This window comes from Callospermophilus lateralis, chromosome 3, assembly GCF_048772815.1.
Source record: "Callospermophilus lateralis isolate mCalLat2 chromosome 3, mCalLat2.hap1, whole genome shotgun sequence".
NCBI lineage: Eukaryota > Metazoa > Chordata > Mammalia > Rodentia > Sciuridae > Callospermophilus > Callospermophilus lateralis.
In genome coordinates, this window is record NC_135307.1 from 4,786,477 (window position 1) to 4,806,596 (window position 20,120).

Genomic DNA, 20,120 nt, shown 5'->3' on the forward strand with positions numbered 1-20,120 from the left:
TAATAAAATATTTAGATCTCTATTACAGTGTTTATCACCACATATTTAACATAAAGAAAGCAATACTTTTTTTTTTTTTTTAAGAGAGAGGAGAGGGAGAGAGAGAGTTTTTCATATTTATTTTTTAGTTATCGGCGGACACAACATCTTTGTTTTGTATGTGGTGCTGAGGATCGAACCCGGGCCGCACGCATGCCAGGCGAGCGCGCTACCGCTTGAGCCACATCCCCAGCCCCAAGAAAGCAATACTTAAAAGGAATTCTAGAACCTTGAGCACATCACTTAAAAAATGATAAAGTTTATGGTTATGTTTCCAATTCAGTAAGCAAGAAAAACAACAGAGTAAACCTAGAGAAAACAGAGAATAAAATAACATATTAACAAAGTAGAAAAAAAATAACAGTTGTTTCTCTGAAAAAAAAAATTTAAGTCACAAATCTTGTCTGTTAGGCAAAAAATTAAAATCTGAATGAGGGGGTGAAGCTCAAGTTGATGTCAGGGCCCAGCAGCTGCCTAAGCAGCCACAGAAATATAGCCACACCCTAGCGGCTCTGGAGCAGATCACAAGCCTGCAGGAGCAGGAGAGTCCCAGTTATAACCAAGAGAGAGCCACAGTCAGTATTGGAGACAGATGGCCCAGAAAGCAACAGAAGCCAGAGAAGGAGCTGGCAAGTCACTGTCAAAAAGGAGTGGATAGTGACTGAGACAGCCCTTTACTGCAGCATATGCTAGTTTAAATTTTAATTGCCCTAACTGCTTTGTGCTCTCACAGGAATACCCACTGGGTTAATTGACTGCAATAAACACTTTTTCCTGGGAGAGGAAGAAAAAAAGGCAGAAACAAACAATTCAAGGAACTAAAGGGAAACGTAATTTCAAATACAGAGAGGTTTAATGGAAGTGAGAAAAGAAATTGGGACTGAGTCATTATGGAAATCCAATAGCTAAAAATGAGGTAGAGCTGGACACGATGGCACATACCTGTAATCCCAGTGGTTCAGAGGGCTGAGGCAGAAAGAATATAAGTTCAAAGCCAGCCTCAGCAACTTAGCGAGGCCCTAAACAACTAAGCAAGGCCCTGTCTCAAAATAAAAAATAAAAAGGGCTGGGGATGTAATTCAGTGGTTAAGTGCCTCTGGGTTCAATCCCTGGTACCAAAAAATAAAAACAAGGTAGAAGTTGGGCACAGTGGTACATACCTATAATCCCAGCTACTTGGGAGGTTAAGGCAGAAGAGTCACAAATTTGAGGCCAGCTAGGCAATCTAAGCAAGATCCTGTCTCAAAAATAAAAGGGCTGGGCTGGGGAAGTGGCTCAAGTGGTAGCGCGCTCGCCTGGCATGCGTGCGGCCCGGGTTCGATTCTCAGCACCACATACAAACAAAGATGTTGTGTCCGCCAATAACTAAAAAATAAATATTAAAAAATAAATAAATAAATAAATAAAAGGGCTGGGGATGTAGTTCAGAGGTAAAACACTCCTGGTTCAATTATCAGTAACTAACATACACACACACACACATGCAAAAATAAAAATAAAAAAAGTTAGGCATTAAAGGAACTAACATAGGAGGTAAAGTAGTGGGTGGCCAGAGAGATGTGGGCCAGAAAGGTAGAAAAAAAAAAAATCAGGATATAGAATGTCAAGACAAGAAATTTTTCAATAAAGACAAAATGATTGATGGTATTAAATGTTGCTGAGAGGTGGAGAAAGTTATGAACCAAATAGTTTCCAATGAACCTGGTGGCATGAAGTTGGGTAACTAGTTTCCTGGACAATGAGAATTGGGCTGGCAGGAGGGGGGTGTCACATTGAAGTAGAAGGATAACTATAAATTTAGATTCTAGATTTGAAACTGTTTCAGATGATGACAAGATCCTGAGTGTTACTGTGGAAGAGAGTGACAGAGATGGTCTAGAGGAGACCCTCAGGGAGCCTTGGAAGACACTGAAACCAAGTGGTCAAGGTGCTTAAGGGTCATGCAGTGAAAATGAAATCACCCAAGACGATGGCAGGAACTAGAGTGAAAGGAAAGGCTATAGGCAGGTATTGGCGTCTGCAATGAGCAGAGGTGGCCAGGAAGTCAGTGTATGACTATGAGGAAGACAGAGAAAGTGGTATGACTCTGAGGGAAGGGGCTCCAAAGGGATCCTGGAGAGGCAAAGGGTTCACTGAAGCCTAGTCCATCACTGCACAGACAATGTAGCAGTCATCTCTCTGCAAGGCAGAGAAAAAACTCAGTTCCACCTGAGTTTTCTCACAGAAACTTAAAGTGCTGGTGCATCAAGGAAAAACCTGAGGACAACATGCATCATTTTTTAATAAACTTGAGTTAATGCTGCCCTCAGTGTCTTGCTAACTACAAGTACACCTATTCCTCAATCCAGGGGAAAAAAAGAGCCACAAGGAGTTGTACAATTCCTATAATGAAGAGAAAAGACGTGACAACAGCTTTTTCCTGAAGGGAGAATGAGCAGTTTTCACCAGTTCTTCAGGACAAGGAACACATGTTCCAAAAAAGCTGCTCCAGGCATTCAAGACACTAGACACAGCTTCCTCCCTGGTTAACACAAAAAGAATTCTAGGGCTAGGGTTGAAGCTCAGTGGTAGAGCACTTGCTAAGCATGTCTGAGGCACTGGGTTTGAGTCTCAGCACCTCATATAAATAAATAAATTAAATAAAGATCCATTAACAACTAAAAAAAATTTAAAAAAAAACAACAGAGAATTCTAAGAGCATAAGATTCCAGGCTGTGACTCATTTCTAAAAGCATCTCAAACAATGCAAAAGGGCCCAGCAAGCCTAACTGTGTATGTTTCAGTACTAATGTGCACTGCATTTGATTCATGAAAGGGATTTTGAAAAATCACTTCATTTATTCAATTCAGTTCATAGAAGACGATAATTCTGAACAATTAATTCATTTAAAAAAATATAACATGCCTACTATGTACAGGCACTGTGATGGACATGGATGAGTAAGATATGGATTCTGCCCTCAAGATTCAGTGTAGAGGGGGAAATAGAAATTCAAACATGCAAGATCCAATACTGTATGAAGAGGTGGGAGGATCTTCATGGCAGCCTACCAGCAAGAGCACAGGAGAGACAGGTCTGCAAGCAGGGCAGGAGCACAGCGCTCCCAATGCTTTGCTTGCTGTGATGCAAGCCCTGCTGTACTGAGTACCCCCTCACTGGACTGTTCCCAAGGAAGAACAGGGTTTCTTACTTCTGGGTCGCCTTGTAAGATCCTCAGCAGTTCACATCTCCTGGTTGACTGCCCAGTGTCTATCTGTAGACCATTCTCCTCTCTAGTGTTGCATATCCTGGTTCCAGAGTGGTCTCCAGGGCAACAAGGGTATCAGATAATCCAGTCCCTTTGCTAAAGGTGTGGGTTAGTCAAGACTAGGTCAACCAGTGCATATTTCCTTGACCACAGGAATGGGCTGGTAATTCATTTTGGAGCTATAAGTCAAGGAGGTTTGCTGGAGATTTTACAAAATTCCTTATTCTGAGGGACTCACTGAAGAGATGTTCATTCTTATACTGGCTCTCATTTCTGGTCTACGTAGTCCAGCGATATGAAGCCTAACACCTCTACCACTGTTTGGTCACCTAAACCAGACTGACAGAACACAGAAAGCAGAACAAAGAGAATCTCAGCAAAACACAGCTGGCACCCAGTCAAACCATGCTGAAGCCCACCCCACCTCTGAAATTTTCAACAACATAAACCCAAGCATCCCTTTAAAAATTAAACCGCTTTGAGTAGGTTTCCTATTCCTTGCAAACTAAAACATTGCTAACATTATGATACCCAGAATATGCTAAATCCTATAACACACTAGTGAATCAATCAACCAACCCCCTTTATATCATATTTCAATGTTCATCTCATTTCCAAAAATGTATATTAAACTTAATTCCAAAATATTGATATGTAAATCTTTTCTCTCTTATTTAAACCTTGGAGAGTGACAACTGTTAAATTACAAACTATAAAAAATTCATAATAGAAAATTTATTATTTCAACCATGAAAATTCTTCATAACAAGAACACAACACATATACACAAAGGAAGAAGACAAACAGCAAACTAGGAAGAAAACAAGATCTTCAAAAAGCTCCAATAGAAAGAGCTCCTTTAAAAAAAGAAAAAAAAAAACATTCAGGCATTCCACAACACAACTTAAAAAAAAAAAAAAGCACACAAAATTGCCAGGGTGATAACCCCAGTGACTTAGCCAGCTAAGATAAAAGGATCACAAGTTCAAGGACAGCTTCAGCAATTTAGCAAGGCCCTAAGCAGCTTAGTGAGACCCTGTCCCCCCCCCCCCCCGCAAAAAAAAAATAAAATAAAATAAAAAGGGCTGTGGGTGTCATTCAGTGGTAGAGTACCTCTAGTGTCAATCTCCAGCACTGGGGAAAAATATAAAAACTCTACAAGGTCAAAGGATATCAGACAGTTCAAAAAGAAAAGAAACATATGTTGCTCTTAAATATACAGAAAGATGCTCAACCTCACTCATCACAAGGGAAAGACAAGCAAACAAAAATTCACTAATTTCTCAAATGCAAAAGCCTGACAGCACTCTGAGTGAGGCTGTGGTAAAACAAGTGCTCTCGGACATGGGAGTAAAACTAGTACAACCCACCACAGGACAACTTGGTAATATCTATCAGAAATATACATGTGAGGGCTGGGGTTGTGGCTCAGAGTAGAATGCTCGCCTCGCACGTGTGAGACCCTGGGTTCGATCCTCAGCACCACATAAAAATAAATAAATGAAATAAAGGTACTGTGCCCAACTACAACTAAAAAATATTAAAAAAAAAAAGAGGGGCTGGGGATGTGGCTCAAGTGGTAGCGCGCTCGCCTGGCATGCGTGCGGCCCGGGTTCGATCCTCAGCGCCACATACAAACAAAGATGTTGTGTCCGCCGATAACTGAAAAATAAAAAAAAAAATAAAGAAATATACATGTGAGAGACAGGGATGTAGCTCAGTTGGTAGAGTGTTTACCTTGCATGCACAAGGCCCTGGGTTCAATCCCTAGCACTGCAAAAAAAAAAAAAAAAAAAAAAAAAAACCCATACACACACATATACACACACATGTGGTACCCTTTAACCCAGGAGTACCGTCTCTGGAAATTTAAAATTTCCAGTGCCTAAGAAACTGTGTGCCGCCATGTGAAATAAAATACAGGTGAAGTTATTTGCTACAGTAAATACAGGTGAAGTTATCTGCTACAGTATTATTCATAATTTCTTCTTTTTTTGGTACTGGGATTGAACCTAGGGACACTCAACCACTGAGTCACATCCCCAGGCTTTTTGGGCATCTTATTTACAGACAGGGTCTCACTGAGTTGTTTAGGGCCTCAATAAGTTGCTGAGGCTGGCTCTGAACTTGCAATCCTCCTGCCTCAGCCTCCCGAGCCGCTGGGAATATAGGTGTATACCACAACACCAGCCTGTAATTTCTCTTTAAAGGGATTAACAATCAAGAGTTACCTGGTAGGGGCTGGGGTTGTAGCTCAGTGGCAGAGCAGTTGCTTTGCACATGTGAGGCACTGGGTTCAATCCTGAGCACCACACAAAAATATAAACAAACAAAATAAAGATATTATGTCCATCTATAACTAAAAAAAAAAAAAAAAAAAAAGAGTTACCTAGGTGACTGGAGTTGTAGCTAGCTCAGCGGCAGAACGCTTGCCTAGCATGTGTGAGGCACTGGTTTTGATCCTTAGCATCACATAAAAATAAACAAATAAAATAAAAGCATTCTGTCCATTTACAACTACAAAAAAATTAGAGGGAAAAAAAAAAGACTTACCTGGGATTCACTAAACTATGACACATGCTCAGCATGGAGAAGAAAGTTATTTATCAAGATGCAGGTCTGGGGCTGTGGCTCAGTGGTAGAGCGCTTGCCTAGCATGTGTGAAGCCCTGGGTTCAAGTCTCAGCAACACATATAAATAGTAAAATAAAGGTCCATTCACAACTAAAATAAATATATATTTTAAAAAAAAAGAATTGAAGACACTCTTTTACTAACATGAAAAGATTCCTTCTACACATCATTTTTTTAAATATTTTTATTAATTGTTCATGACATGTGCCACCACACCTGGTGGTGGTTTTTAATTAAAATGTAAAATAAAAATGTAAAAATGTAAAACATTTTTTTGGTTCTAATACTCTAAATATGTTTTTGGTTCTTTATTTTCTTATTTATTTTATTTTTAAATATTTAGCTTTTAGTTGAACACAATATCTTTATTTTATTTATTTATTTTTATGTGGTGCTAGGTGAGCACTCTGCCACTGAGTCACAACCCTAGCCCCATTATTTACTTATTTATGTGCAGTGCTGAGAATCAAACCTAGTGCCTTGCACATGTTAGACAAGCGGCTCTACCACTGAGCCACAACCCCAGCCCTCTATACATCATTAAACAGAAAAAGCAAGATGCAAAATTCCATACCAACTACAATCCCTCAATCCCTTCAAATCTCATCTTACTCTTCTATCAAGATGAATCAAAAACAATTTTTGGAGTACATTTCCAGAGCCTCGTGTATATTTCCAATGACCATTTTTGCAAGCACCTTTAGAACCGTATGTATATATTTACAAACCTGTGTAGGCTTATGCCTGTGCAACTATTTTGCTTAACTCCACTGTAGATAGTCTCTAATAATGTGTGATTTTTATTTTGAAAATTGAAGAACTTTGGAATAAAACTAAAACAAAATAAAATGATGATCTATAGGGAAATGAAGGAATTGTGAGAGGGGAGGAAGACAGAAATAAAATATAACTTTATTCTATGATTCTGATATTAGAACCAAAAAAATGTTTTATGGGGGCTGGAGATGTGGATCAAGTGGTAGCATGCTTGCCTAGCATGCGTGAGGCACTGGGTTCGATTCTCAGCACCACATAAAAATAAAATAAGGATATTGTGTCCACCTAAACAAAACTGAAAAATAAATATTTTTAAAAAATGTTTTACGTAATTAAAATTAAAAACCAATTCCTTACCAGGCGTGGTGGCACATGTCTGTAACCCCAGTGGCTTGAGAGGCTGAGGCAAGAGGATTGCAAATTCAAAGCCAGCCTCAGCAAAAAGCAAGGTGCTAAGCAACTCAGTGAGACCCTGTCTCTAAATAAAGTACAAAATAATGGGCTGGGGATGTGCCTCAAGTGGTAGTGCGCTCGCCTGGCATGCGTGTGGCCCGGGTTCGATCCTCAGCACCACATACAAAGATGTAGTGTCCGCCAAAAATCTAAAAAATAAATATTAAAAAAAATTCTCTCTCTCTTTAAAATAAATAAATAAAGTACAAAATAAGGCTGGGGATGTAGCTCAGTGGTCAAGAGCCTCTAAATTCAATCCCTGGTACCAACCCCCCCCCAAAAAAAGAACTGGATTCAAGCCCCAGAATGATTGCTTCCTAGGTTTTATAACCTATGCAAATTTTTAATTCTCTCTAAATCTCAGTTTTCTCACCTGTAAAATGGAAAAAAATTTTAATTATTTTTTGTAGTTTTAGATGGACAGAATGTCTTTATTTATTTTTATGTGGTGCTGAGGATTGAACCCAGTGCCTCACGCATGCTAGACAAGTGCTCTACCATTGAGCTACAGCCCCAGCCCCAAAATGGAGAAAATAATGACCTATTTTATAAGATTATTTGTGAGGATTAAATAAATCATGCATAATCACTCAGCAGAATGTCCATAATATGCATTATTAATAATAAGTATTAATAGCCAAGCATGGTTGTAATCCCATGCCTGTAATCCCAGAAGTTTGGGAGGCGGAGGCAGGAGGATTGCTAGTTCAAAACTAGTCCCAGCAACTTAGCAAGACCCTGACTCTAAATAAAACATAAAATGGGCTGGGAATGTAGCTCAGTGGTTCAGTGCCCATGAGTTCAATCCCCAGTACCAAAAATAAATAAATAGACAGACAGACCGATAGATAAAAAGTGCTGGCAATCTGGCTCAGTGGTAAAGCATCCCTGAGTTCATTCCCTGGTGTCCCACATCCCCACACACATACACAAAATAATAAGTATTAGCTATTAGTATTTTAACATGATCTCTCTTTTTTTTAAACAAATACCTTTATTTTATTTATTTTTATGTAGTGCTGAGGGTTGAAACTAGTGCCTCATACACGCAAGGTAAGCACTCAACTGCTGAGCCACAACCCTAGCCCTAACATGATCTCTTTTTTTTTTTTTTTAAAGAGAGTGAGAGAGGGAGGGAGAGAGAGAGAGAGAGAGAGAGAATTTTTAATATCTATTTTTTAGTTATCGGCAGACACAACATCTTTGTATGTGGTGCTGAGGATCGAACCCTGGCCGCACGCATGCCAGGTGAGCGCGCTACCGCTTGAGCCACATCCCCAGCCCCTAACATGATCTCTTATACCTTGCAGTCTCCCTCTATAGAATTTCCAAGGACATCCAGCTCACTTCTTTATGTCTGGGGGGAATAAGAAAGGTACTCACTACACATGTCTTCTAAAACGTAATTCCTAGCTACTTCCTAGCCTACCATCTCCCTCTCAGGAGCAACATCAGCATCTCCTAACAAGCAGGCCCTGCTGCCTTGTAACATTTCATCTTTGACAGAAAATCTGTATGGAAGGCCTACTCAGACAGAGGCCTTGGTTCAACTCCAGGCTCTACCACATTCCTTGAGTAACTGTGGACAGGTCATGATTGCTCCAAAAGCCATTTTCCCCCACAGGCAATACTTGGTTGTGAATGCTTTGCAGGAGCTGTCCTATCACCACGGGTTTATTTGTCCCTTTCACGTTAGACTGCAGGGACTTTTAGGCTAAGGACTACATCTTTTTTGTCTTCAGGTTCACAGGTTCAGTAAATGTTAGTTGAGTGAACAAGCCTTTTATTATTCCACTGGACTGTGAACTCCTTGAAGGTAGAAATTCTTTCCAAACAACAATGTAGAGCAGGCATTCTTTACAGTGCACGTGTAAGTATCTACTTAGTTAGATGATAAGCCTCTTAAGGTCAGGCCCATGTTTCATATTTCTTTGATTCCTCATATCTGGCATGATTCTTTTCATAGAAAAACCACTCAGTTATTTATTAAATGAAATATTAAGGCAAGACGGCCTCTGAAGTAGAGATCAAAGTAAAGAGAATGAGAACCTGCACAAATTTTGCTACAGCGAGGATAGGAAGGGCAAAGAAAGAGCGGGTTTTTAATCAATTAAAGGCTGGGTTGTGGCTCAGTGGTAGAGCTCTTGCCTAGCATGTGTGAGGCACAGGGTTCAATCCTCAGTACCGCATAAAAATAAATAAATAAAGGTGTTGTATTCGTCTACAACTAAAAAATTTTTAAAAAATTAAAAAAGGAAAAATACCTTCAGGTATATAAGGTAGGTAACTGAGAATGCTAAAATAGTCCCTCCTACTGAATGGCTCAATATTTTTTGTCATGGCTTTTTTTTTTTTTTTTCATTTTTTAGTAGTAGGGATTGAACTCAGGGCATCACATAGCTAGGCAAGTGCTCTACCACTGAGCTATATCCCTAGCCCAACACTTATACATATAAAAACTATGTAAAATTCTTTCCTTATGCCAGGCACAATGCTACACACCTGTAATCTCAGCAACTCAGGAGGCTGAGGCAGGAGGATCACAAGTTTGAAGTCATCCTCAGCAACTTAACAAGGTCCTGCCTCAAAATTTTATTAAAAGAAAATAAAAAGGACTGGGAATGAAATTCAGTGTTGGGCTGGGGATATAGCTCAGTTGGTAGAGTACTTGCCTCACATACACAAGGCCCTGGGTTCAATCCCCAGTACAAAAAAAAAAAAGAAAATCCTGCCTTATGAATAATTTTTGCATCTTTCTTATAAAAACTATAGATTCAAACACATTTTCCTACTGCTACAAAACAAGATAAAGTGTAACAGACTAATTTGGCTTGTTTTTTCTTTTGTTTTATTTTTTTTTTAATATTTATTTTTTAGATTTGGTGGACACATCTTTATTTTATTTTTATGAGGTGCTGAGGATCAAACGCAGTGCCCCGCGCATGCCAGGCAAGCACGCTACTGCTTGAGCCACATCCCCAGCCCCTTGGCTTGTTTTTGTATATTATACCTACTTTTCAAAACTCCATATTATAAAAAAAATAATAATAATTGACAGTACAAAATATCACTTAATTTACAAATTATCAATTGGCAGAGGTGTGAAGCTGAGAAAAAATGCTAAAACTCAACCAGAAATGAAGATAAAGCATTTCTGAAATTAAAAAAACAACTTTAAACTTTTATAAAAATAAGACCTATACACAACATTTCAGGACAGATCATGATCATCTTATTTGAAACCCAACCCAATATTATTCTAATAGAGAAATACTTTTCTGCTTCACCTTTATTCCTTAAATCCACTTGATAAACTGTCTGCCACATGTAGAATGTACATCTTCTACTTTATATTATAATCAGTTCAAAAAAATTTTTTTCAAAAATAGCATGTTCCCCAACCCTCATACTAGGGAATGACCCAGGGGCACTCTACCACTGAGCTGCCTCCCCACCCCTTTTTATTTTTTATTTTGAAATAGGGCCTTGCCAAGTTGCTGAGGCTGGCCTCAACTTTGTGATTCCCCTGCCTCAAGTCTCCTGAATCAGGCATGGGCAACCACACCTGGCTAGGAAGTATGTCTTAAATCACCTTGAAGTCATCCTCAATGAATAGTTGTACCTTGTATAATTTTTTTTTTCCTTAAGCATGACATGCCTTATACTCCATTATAAAAACAAATGTCAAGGGCTGGGGTTGTGGCTCAGCGGTAGAGCATTCGCCTCGCACGAGCGGGACCCTAGGTTCGACCCTCAGCATCACATAAAAATAAATAAGTGTTGGGCTGGGGATGTGGCTCAAGTGGTAGCGCACTCGCCTGGCATACAATGTGTTGGGGCTGGGGATGTGGCTCAAGCGGTAGTGCGCTCGCCAGGCATGCGTGCGGCCCTGGTTCAATCCTCAGCACCACATACAAACAAAGATGTTGTGTTCGCCAAATACTAAAAAATAAATATTAAAAAAATTCTTGGGCTGGGGTTGTGGCTCAGCGGTAGAGCACTCGTCTTGCACATGTGAGGCCCTGGGTTCGATCTTTAGCACCACATAAAAAATAAATGAGTGAAATAAAGGTATTGTATCCAACTACAACTATAAAATAAATATTTTTTAAAAATTCTCTCTCTCCCTCTCTCTCTAAAAAATAAATAAATAAAATAAATAAATAAGTGAAATAAAGGTATTAAAAAAAGATATCAAATGTTCAAAGGACAAGATAACTTTTCACTAATATTCTGAGATAATTGAAAATGTTCTGAATATTAAAACTGAGAATGTCTATCAATTAAACTTAATTTATTCTCTAAATGACTTCTCTTAAATAACCAAACAAAACCACATTTATATTTCTGCACAAACTAACCTCATTGGAAAACAAATGAAATTAGTGACATAAAATGCAGTCTACAAAAATCTTCATATTTAATTTAAAATAAGTTTCTTTAGCCATATGTTCAGACAAATCGGTGAGTGACAAAGTCACTGTTGGAGGAGGGGCTGTTTTTGTTTTTAGTGCTGGGGATAGAACTATGTTTTGACTCTTGCTCAAGTTTTCTACCAAGTGTAATACCACTTAAGTCACTAGATTAACTCAATGATAATAAACACAGTGATGAGTTTCTTGCAGGCAAAGACAATGTGTACACCCTGCATCAGGAACAGTACTATCTGGTAGACATGATCCATAAACACTTGGAAGAGTGATATTCATTACTATCTCTTGGATTTCACTGATGCAGTCTGCATATTCTACATGCTCATATGCTCCCAGGGAGACTTTAAAAATCTCATCACTGCCCTTCTCTTCAAGGTCAAGAGGCAAGATATAGTATAAAAGTATTTCCTGCTTTCAGTGACAATTATGATGTTTTCCCAGGGCTGGGGATGTGGCTCAGTGGTAGCGCGCTCGCCTGGCATGCGTGCGGCCCGGGTTCAATCCTCAGCGCCACATACCAACAAAGATGTTGTGTCCGCCGAGAACTAAAAAATAAATATTAAAAAAAAAAATGATGTTTTCCCCTCAGGATGTGATCCTAAAGTCAAATAACTAGATCTTATCAATATTTCACAAGTCAGGTAAGAATCTCTTAATGGAAAAGAAACACAGGCTCTCAGTCCTTCCAAACCCCATGTGTAGCCACTAAATTAAGTACAAGATTTTTAAAAGTGTATCTAATATAAGAAGTTTCAGACTTCTAAACCTCTTTCTAAATTATAAATGGGGAGCGGGGAGGTGTGAAAAATTAACCAATGGGGAGAAGGGTCTGAACATGACTTTCTTTGAAGCAATCCAGTATTTAAAAACATTTTGTGGAAACAACCTTTAAATGGCATCTAGTTCATCCTGACACACAAACCATGAATTCCTGCAACTCCACCAACAGGTAGTGCTGCAGTTTTTGACAGAGGCAAAACACTTCCCATAACAGAATGCTCATTCTCTCCCAAATCAACCCATTATGCACGTTCCTCTAAAACTTGGCTCTAAAAATATTTTAGATGCTGTTAATTCACTCTTCAGGTCCCAACTTCATCACAGCATGGGGAATATAAAACTTTTCTAGCAAAAAGACCTAGGAAACATTTTTTCACCTTGCTTTCTCAAACACCTCACTCCTCCCAATTCAAATTCAAGAAGCAGGAAATAAATCTACATGAAAACCTCTCCCCAAAAGAAAATAAATTTATTTTCATACACAAAAATTATTGAGCACAGAATCATACAATCTTTAGATAAGACCTTAAAACCATTTAAAGATACTTCCTACTTACTGTAGGAACTGCTTCAGTAACACTCTGAGCAGTACATTTGTGGCGTGGAATCTTAATGAGGTAAAGGAAGGGAGCAAGATTCTTTGATTTGAATAAGTAATTCTTTTTTAAAATTTATTTATTGTAATTTGTTATATATATGATAGCAGAATGCATTTCGATTCATAGTACACAGAGCACAATTCTTCAGGTCTCTGGTTGTGCACAAAGTAGAGTCACACATGGTAATTATATCCATCCATTGAATAATTCTGAGTACAGTTTTAAAAAGCTGTTAGTAGATAATACATGGATTTTTTTCTAAAGAATTTTTTTTTTTTAGTTGTAGATGGACACAATACCTTTACTTTGTTTATTTATTTTTTTATGTGGTGCTGAGGATGGAACCCAGTGCTTCATACATGTTAAGAGAACACTCTACCACTTTGCCACAACCCCAGCCCCAGCACATGGATCTTATTGGTAACATAATTTGATAGAAATGGATCAAAAGTAACCCATACCATTCAATTACTTTCCATTTCTTCACTATCTCTTGCAATACAATTTCCCAGTTTTAAGAAGGCTACATTTGTTACTTACTAACAACATTTTAAATTTTAAATGTTGAGGTGCTAAGCAACTTAGTGAGACCCTGTCTCTAAATAGAACAGGGCTGGGGATGTGGCTCAGTGGTGAAGTGCCCCAGAGTTCAATCCCCAGTACCTACCCCCACACCCCAAAAAATATGTGAACTACTAAAAACACACCCAAGTGCTGGGTGTGGTGGCATACAGCTGTAATCCCAGCTACTAGGGAGACTGAGGCTGAATAATTGTAAGCTTCAGGCCTGTCTCAGCCTCAGCAACTGAGCAGAACCTGAGCAACTAAGCAAGACCCTGTCTCAAAATAAAAAATAAAAAGAACTTAGGGGAGGGGTTGTGGTTCAGTGGCAGAGCACTTGCCTAATACGTGTGAGGCACTGGGTTTGATTCTCAGCAATGCATATAAATAAATAAAAGTCCAAAAAAATAAATAAATAAACGAATGAATGAATAAATAAAGGTTCATCAACAACTTAAAAAAGGTTTTCAAAAATAAATAAATAAATAAAATTTAAAAATAGGGGCTGGGATTGTGGCTCAGCAGTAGAGCGCTCGCCTAGCATGGGCTGGACCCAGGTTCAATCCTCAGCACCACATAAAAATAAAGGTATTGTGTTGTGTCCATCTACACCTAAGGAAAAAATAAATATTTAAAAAAAATTAAAAGTAAAGGACTGGGGGGGCTGAGGATGTGGCTCAAGCGGTAGCGCGCTCGCCTGGCATGCATGCGGCCCAGGTTCGATCCTCAGCACCACATACAAAACAAAGATGCTGTATCCACAGATAACTAAAAAATAAATATTAAAAATTCTCTCTCTCTCTCTCCTCTCTCACTCTCTCTTTAAAAAAAAAAAAAAGAACAAAAATTTGTTTCATTGTTCTATTTAAAAAAAAAAAAAAAGTAAAGGACTGGGGATGTAGCTTAGTAGAGCAAACCTGGGTTCAATCCCCAGTAGCAGAAAGAAAAAAGAAAAAAAACTTACTTTTGGGTCCCAAACTGAATGGTTTTTCAGCCTCTTAAAGATATTTTTTTTTAAGTATGGCATAGTTTTATCAATTATTCACTCAACAGATACACAGTAAGGACCTGACTCTATGCTAGACATTGCACTGGACACTAGGAACATAGAGAGCAGGAAAAATATAGTGCCTATTCTAAAGGATCTTTGTTTACAGAAGATACAGATTATCAAAGAAAAATACAAATTGAGAAAAAGCAAAGTACAGGAAACTTTGAGAACGTATTAACAGGGGGAAACTGATCTAGATTGGGAATTCCAGAAGGATTTGCTTAGGAAGTAATGGTTAAACTAAGATCTGAATGAAGACATTCACATTTATATAAAAATAGATCTCCATTAAATGTGAGAACTGGTCCAATAAGCCCAAATATGTCGGCATCTTTAACCTAAAACAACAACTTTAGAAAAACAAAAGGATTACAAAATTTGCTATAAAAATATATGAAAGCTAGCATGGAGGAGGGGGCAGTGTCTTTCTCATCTTTGACACCCCATATCATCTTGCCTAGTATCATTAGTATTCATCAAATCTTTGTGAAATGATTACTGTCAGTATTAAATCAATGCTCATACTATACTTTTTATTATTAACACATATTAGTTGTACAAATCAATAGGTTTCACTGTGAATACCACCCCCCCACATACACCCTCTCCTAAAACCCAGGGCCGTACAAGCTAGGCAAGTGCTCTACTCAGCTACCTTCTCAGCACTTTTTATTAAACCCACTTTTTATTAAACCCATGGGTGCATTACCCTGAACTCTATTCCCAGCACCACCACCACCACCACCAACAACAACAACACCCTTTTTTTTTTTTTTTTTTTTTTTGAGATAGAGTCTCACTAAGTTGCTTAGTGTCCATTAAGTTACTGAGTCTGGCCTGCCTCAGCTTCCTAGGTCACTGTGATTACAGGTATGCTCCACCAAGCCTGGCTTCAGGTTATTATTTAAATTCATTAGAAGACATATTTTCCATATATATTTAAGCTAGATTTAAATTTCATCCAAATTAGAGCTTCTAAATGATTCGATTGTAAAACTTAATATGCCTTAAAGAAAACATGAAAAATGGAACAACAACAATAAAAAAAAAATCAAATTCGCCAACTGTCAAGAAATTTCTATCTACTGATTCCAACAATTAAACATTGGTTTTCTTTTTTTTTTTTCTTTTTTTTTTTTTCTTTTTTTTAAGAAAGAGTGAGAGAGAGTGAGAAAGAGGGAGAGAGAGAGAGAATTTCAATATTTATTTTTTTTTTTTTAGTATTTGGCGGACACAACATCTTTGTCTATATGTGGTGCTGAGGATCGAACCCGGGCCGCACGCATGCCAGGCGAGCGCGCTACCGCTTGAGCCACATCCCCAGCCCTAAACATTGGTTTTCTAATTAAAAATAAGTGTTTAGGGCCAGGTGCAGTTTCACAAGCGAGTAACCCCAGCAGCTCAGGAGGCTGAGGCAGGAAGATGGTGAGTTCAAAGTCAGCTTCTGCAAAAGAAAGGTGCTAAGCAACTCAGTGACAGCCTGTCTCTAAATAAAATGCAAAATAGGGCTCAGTGGTCGAATGTCATGGAGTTCAATCCTGGGTACCAAAAAAAAAAAAAGAAAGAAAAATTGTCGGGATTGGGGTTGTGGCTCAGTGGTGGAGCATTTGCCTGGCACATATGAGGAACTGGGTTTCATCCTCAGCACCACATAAAAATAAACAAAATGAAGGCATTGTGTCCATCTACAACTAAAAAATATTTCAAATATAGAAAAAAAATTTTTTTAATTATCTTTGTTTTGTTTTGTTTTGTTTTTTTAATAAATGCTGAGGATTGAACTCAGGGGTCCCTGCATGCCAGGAAATCAATCACTCCACCACTGAGCTGTCCCCAGCTCCATTTAAGATCAGAAAATACGGTCACAAAACCAGTCACTTATACTAAGAAATGACAATAAATAAATGCAAACTCACTTATAGAAAAAAAATTTTAAGTTACACTGGCTAGAAGAGTTTAAATTTAAACGTCTGCCACATAGCGTGACTTTATCTAGTACCCATGAAATTTTTTTAAAAAGTAAAGTGTAAATCTGATGTGACCAGTGCCAGGACTCAAAGTTACTTGGAAAGCTGAGCAGGAAGGATCATTTGAGCCCAGGAGTTAGCAACACAGAGACCCCCAACCCCATCTCAAATTGGGACAGATAAAAAAAAAAAAATCAAGAAAAGTTAAAATGCTCAAATATGCAAGTAAAGGCAATTTATATTATTTCAGGGTTTTTTTGCTTAAAATAAATTTTGTGTAATTTTTTTTTAGGTGCTGGGGTTACATTTTTAGTGTAGTTTAGAATAGTTCTCTTGATTTTACCCTTCAATGTACCCCATTATTACAACAGTATTTCCAGGCAAGTGACCTGTTTTTATGGGCTATCAGATCCAGATGAGGCTGGGGATGTGGATCAGTGGTAAAGTGCTTGTCTGGCATGCATGAGGCCCTGGGTTCAAATCCTCCAGAACCAAATAAAAAATAAAATAAAATAAAAAATAAAAATTCATGCAGCAAGAAAGTTTCAGAAATAACCTTTCAGGCCTGGAGAGGCAATTCAGAGGGAAAGCACTTGACTAGCATGCAAGAGGCTATGGGTCCATTGCCCAGCATCATGATTAAAAAGAAAGCAAACTTTTGGGCTGGGGTTCTGGCTCAGTGGCAGAGCACTTGCCTACCATGTGTGAGGCACTGGGTTCAATTCTCAGCACCACATATAAATAGTCTATTGACAACTTTAAAAAAATTTTTTTAAAGTAATGCCTGCACTACTGATCATCAATATCAGTTAATTTAGCTTTTAAACACATTGTATTTATTTATTTTTTTTAAATATTTTATTTATTTATTTAGTTTTCGGCCGACACAACATCTTTGTTTGTATGTGGTGCTGAGGATTGAACCAGGGCCAGGCATGCGAGCGCACTACCGCTTGAGCCACATCCCCAGCCCCAACACATTGTATTTAAATAATTTATAATTCTAAACTTATTTCCAGATGAATGTCAAGATCACAGCTTCCTGCTTGACAGGTTATTTATTTTTTTTTGGGGGGGGGGGTTTCCAGGGGTGCTTTATCACTGAGCTATATCCCCACCCCTTTTTGTTTTTTTATTCGAGGCAGGGTCTCACTATATTGCTTAGGGTCTCACAACATTGCTGAGTCTGATCTTGAACTTGTGATCCTCCTGAGCTACTGGGATTACAGGTGTGTGCCACCACGGCTGGCTTAACAGTTGCTTTTTTTTTTTTTTTTTTTTTTTGACAGTTACTCTCAATGCTTGTTTTTTACTATATTTTACATTTACTGAGTGTTTCAAGGCTTTAGGATTCATTAGTTATTATACTATTAATTACAATATGTGCACTGCAATATTCCCTTTTTAAGGAGTGCAAATAAAAGTTAAAAAACTTATCCAAGGTCACCCAACAAGTCAGTGACAAAACTGGAAGTAGTATTAAAATTTCATTTTCCAGACTACTACCTTCACACTTTGGCAATTCAAAAAAAAAAAAAAGAAAGAAAGAAAAACTCAAAAGAGATTTATTTTCAGAAACTTCTAACAGCATACCCCCAATATATTATACACTCAAACACTAATAAAAAGTATCACCTTGAAGGAAGAAAAAACTTGCAACATTTAGATACTATCTTCACCTCCCTAGTTTTTGTAACCAAGCAAATCCACTGAACTGGATCGGTATATATTAAATCTTAGGGAACGTTTACTCTTCAATATGTCCAATTTTCACACTAACTGAACATTTATAAATTAATCTTTCATTATCTTGTCCCATGGGGTACATTAATTTTCGCACTCTCCCCACAGTCCAGTTAAGACCACCATCTCAAAAGTAAGCAGTTCTCAAAACAGTTACATTGCCAATGAAAGAAAAACTCAATAAATTGCTGCTTTTAAAGAGATATTTTTAAATATCATTATATGCTTCACAGAATTATTTTTAAGTCACCCGCCAAGAAGGATGGTTCCTTTAAAGTAGCTTTCAAGGCGCGTCCCTCCCTGCTTGAGACACAGCCTGACTTGTCGGACAAGATTAATCCAGGCACGCTGACACAGAAACCCTCTGGAGCAGCTTAGTTCACTGAAAACACAATTTCAACTTCCAACTGTAGTATTCAGTACTTCCTACACTACAGGGACAGGATGACCCTCTTTAACTGTGCTTCAGAAGGTTCCCTCGACGGAGACAATGACAGTCATCCTCCCGCGGAGGTTTTGGGACACAGGAAGCGTCAACGCCAGGAATCAAGGCTCCTAGGAAGTGTCAGTGCGGCAGCAGGTGGAGTAGCCCTGCGTGCCGAGCAGGTCCTTTCTGACCTAATCCTAGCCCTCCTCCACCTACCCCGGTTCCGCCTTACAGACCTTTCCAGGCCGCCCTGCGCCCCGGTCCTCGCGGGGAGCGCGGCGCCCCAGACAGCCCAGACGGCCACCCTCTTCCGGGGACTCGCAGGCCCGCTCCTGGCCGCTCCGGAGCCCGGCAGACCTGCCGGGGTAGGCGGCCGGTCGCTCCCGGGGCCTGCTGGCCGGAGCCCCACACGCCGCGGCCCGCCACCACAGCCGGCCGCCACCCCCTCGCCTGGCGCCGCGTCCCTCGGAGTACCCCGACGGAGTTCCCGGCCCACTCAAAAGTAAGGGCGGCCGCCGCCCCCCCGCTGACCTGCCCTGCTGTCACCGCCCTGCCCTCGGCCGCTGCCCGCGCGGCTGGCGGACCCCGGCGACGCCCGGGTCGGTACCTTGCGGACCCCCTTGTAGATATAGAAGTAGAGCTCCCGGCCCACATTGAAGCAGAGGCGGTCGCCGTTGCCAGACTGGTCGTTGAGGTTGACGAAGGAGACGCGGACAGGGTTGGATCCCTGCGAGTTGAAGGGCACCCGGTTGGGCCGGCTGTACTCCGAGTGTGGTAGCAGCTTGTACAGACCTTCCCGGGTGGTGAATTGGGTCTTAATCTCGTTCATCTCCTTCCCTCCTCCCTCCGTCGCCATCTTGGAAAGCAGCGTTCATCCTGCCCTAAGTGCCCGGATCACGCCCACCGCGCAGGCGCCGTCCCCGGCGCTCGCTCTTCCCCCCCGCCCCTTTCTCCCGGCCCCGCCCACCAGCGAGCCTGCCTCGGGAAGGCGTGCCGAGTGGAAGGGGCGGGCTTGTTTACGGCCGGACTGCGCACGCGTGCTTACCTGGACTGCCGGGGCGCCGCAGGCTCCTCCCCTTCCTCGGGCGCGGATCGCTAAGGTTCAGGTGGGGCCGGCTGCCGGTAGCTCGCGCTCCCGCGGTGGGCGGCGGGGTTCGGAGAACTAGTAGCGGCTTGCCGCTGCGCCAGCCCTGTCGGAGGGTCCCGTTAGGGTTCCGCGCGTGTGGTTCCCTCGGGCTCCTAGGCCTCGGCTGCAGTCCAGGCCGAGCGCTGAGGGCGGCCGCCCCGCGCTGCCGGGAGTCGGTCGCCGAGAAGGTACGGTAGGATGGAGTTTTACGATTCCTTTTAAGGGGGGTGGGGAGAGAGCACGGCTCCGGTGCCGGCAGCGCACATGTCTAGTCCTGTCTACA

The 20,120-nt window shown here is 40.3% G+C and overlaps 1 protein-coding gene across 6 annotated transcripts in view; it reads right to left on the minus strand.

The window, feature by feature from the left end:
• The window catches only part of Wdr20 (WD repeat domain 20), a 79,290-nt gene extending 59,699 nt beyond the window's left edge, over nt 1-19,591 (minus strand). For all 6 annotated transcript variants that reach the window (XM_076849628.2, XM_076849624.2, XM_076849625.2 and 3 more), the window contains exon 1: nt 19,319-19,591. In XM_076849628.2, coding sequence (XP_076705743.1) covers nt 19,319-19,567 — 249 coding nt within the window. In that variant the 5' untranslated portion in view covers nt 19,568-19,591. The remainder of the gene's footprint in view (nt 1-19,318) is intronic.
• Nucleotides 19,592-20,120: the final 529 nt, after the last annotated feature.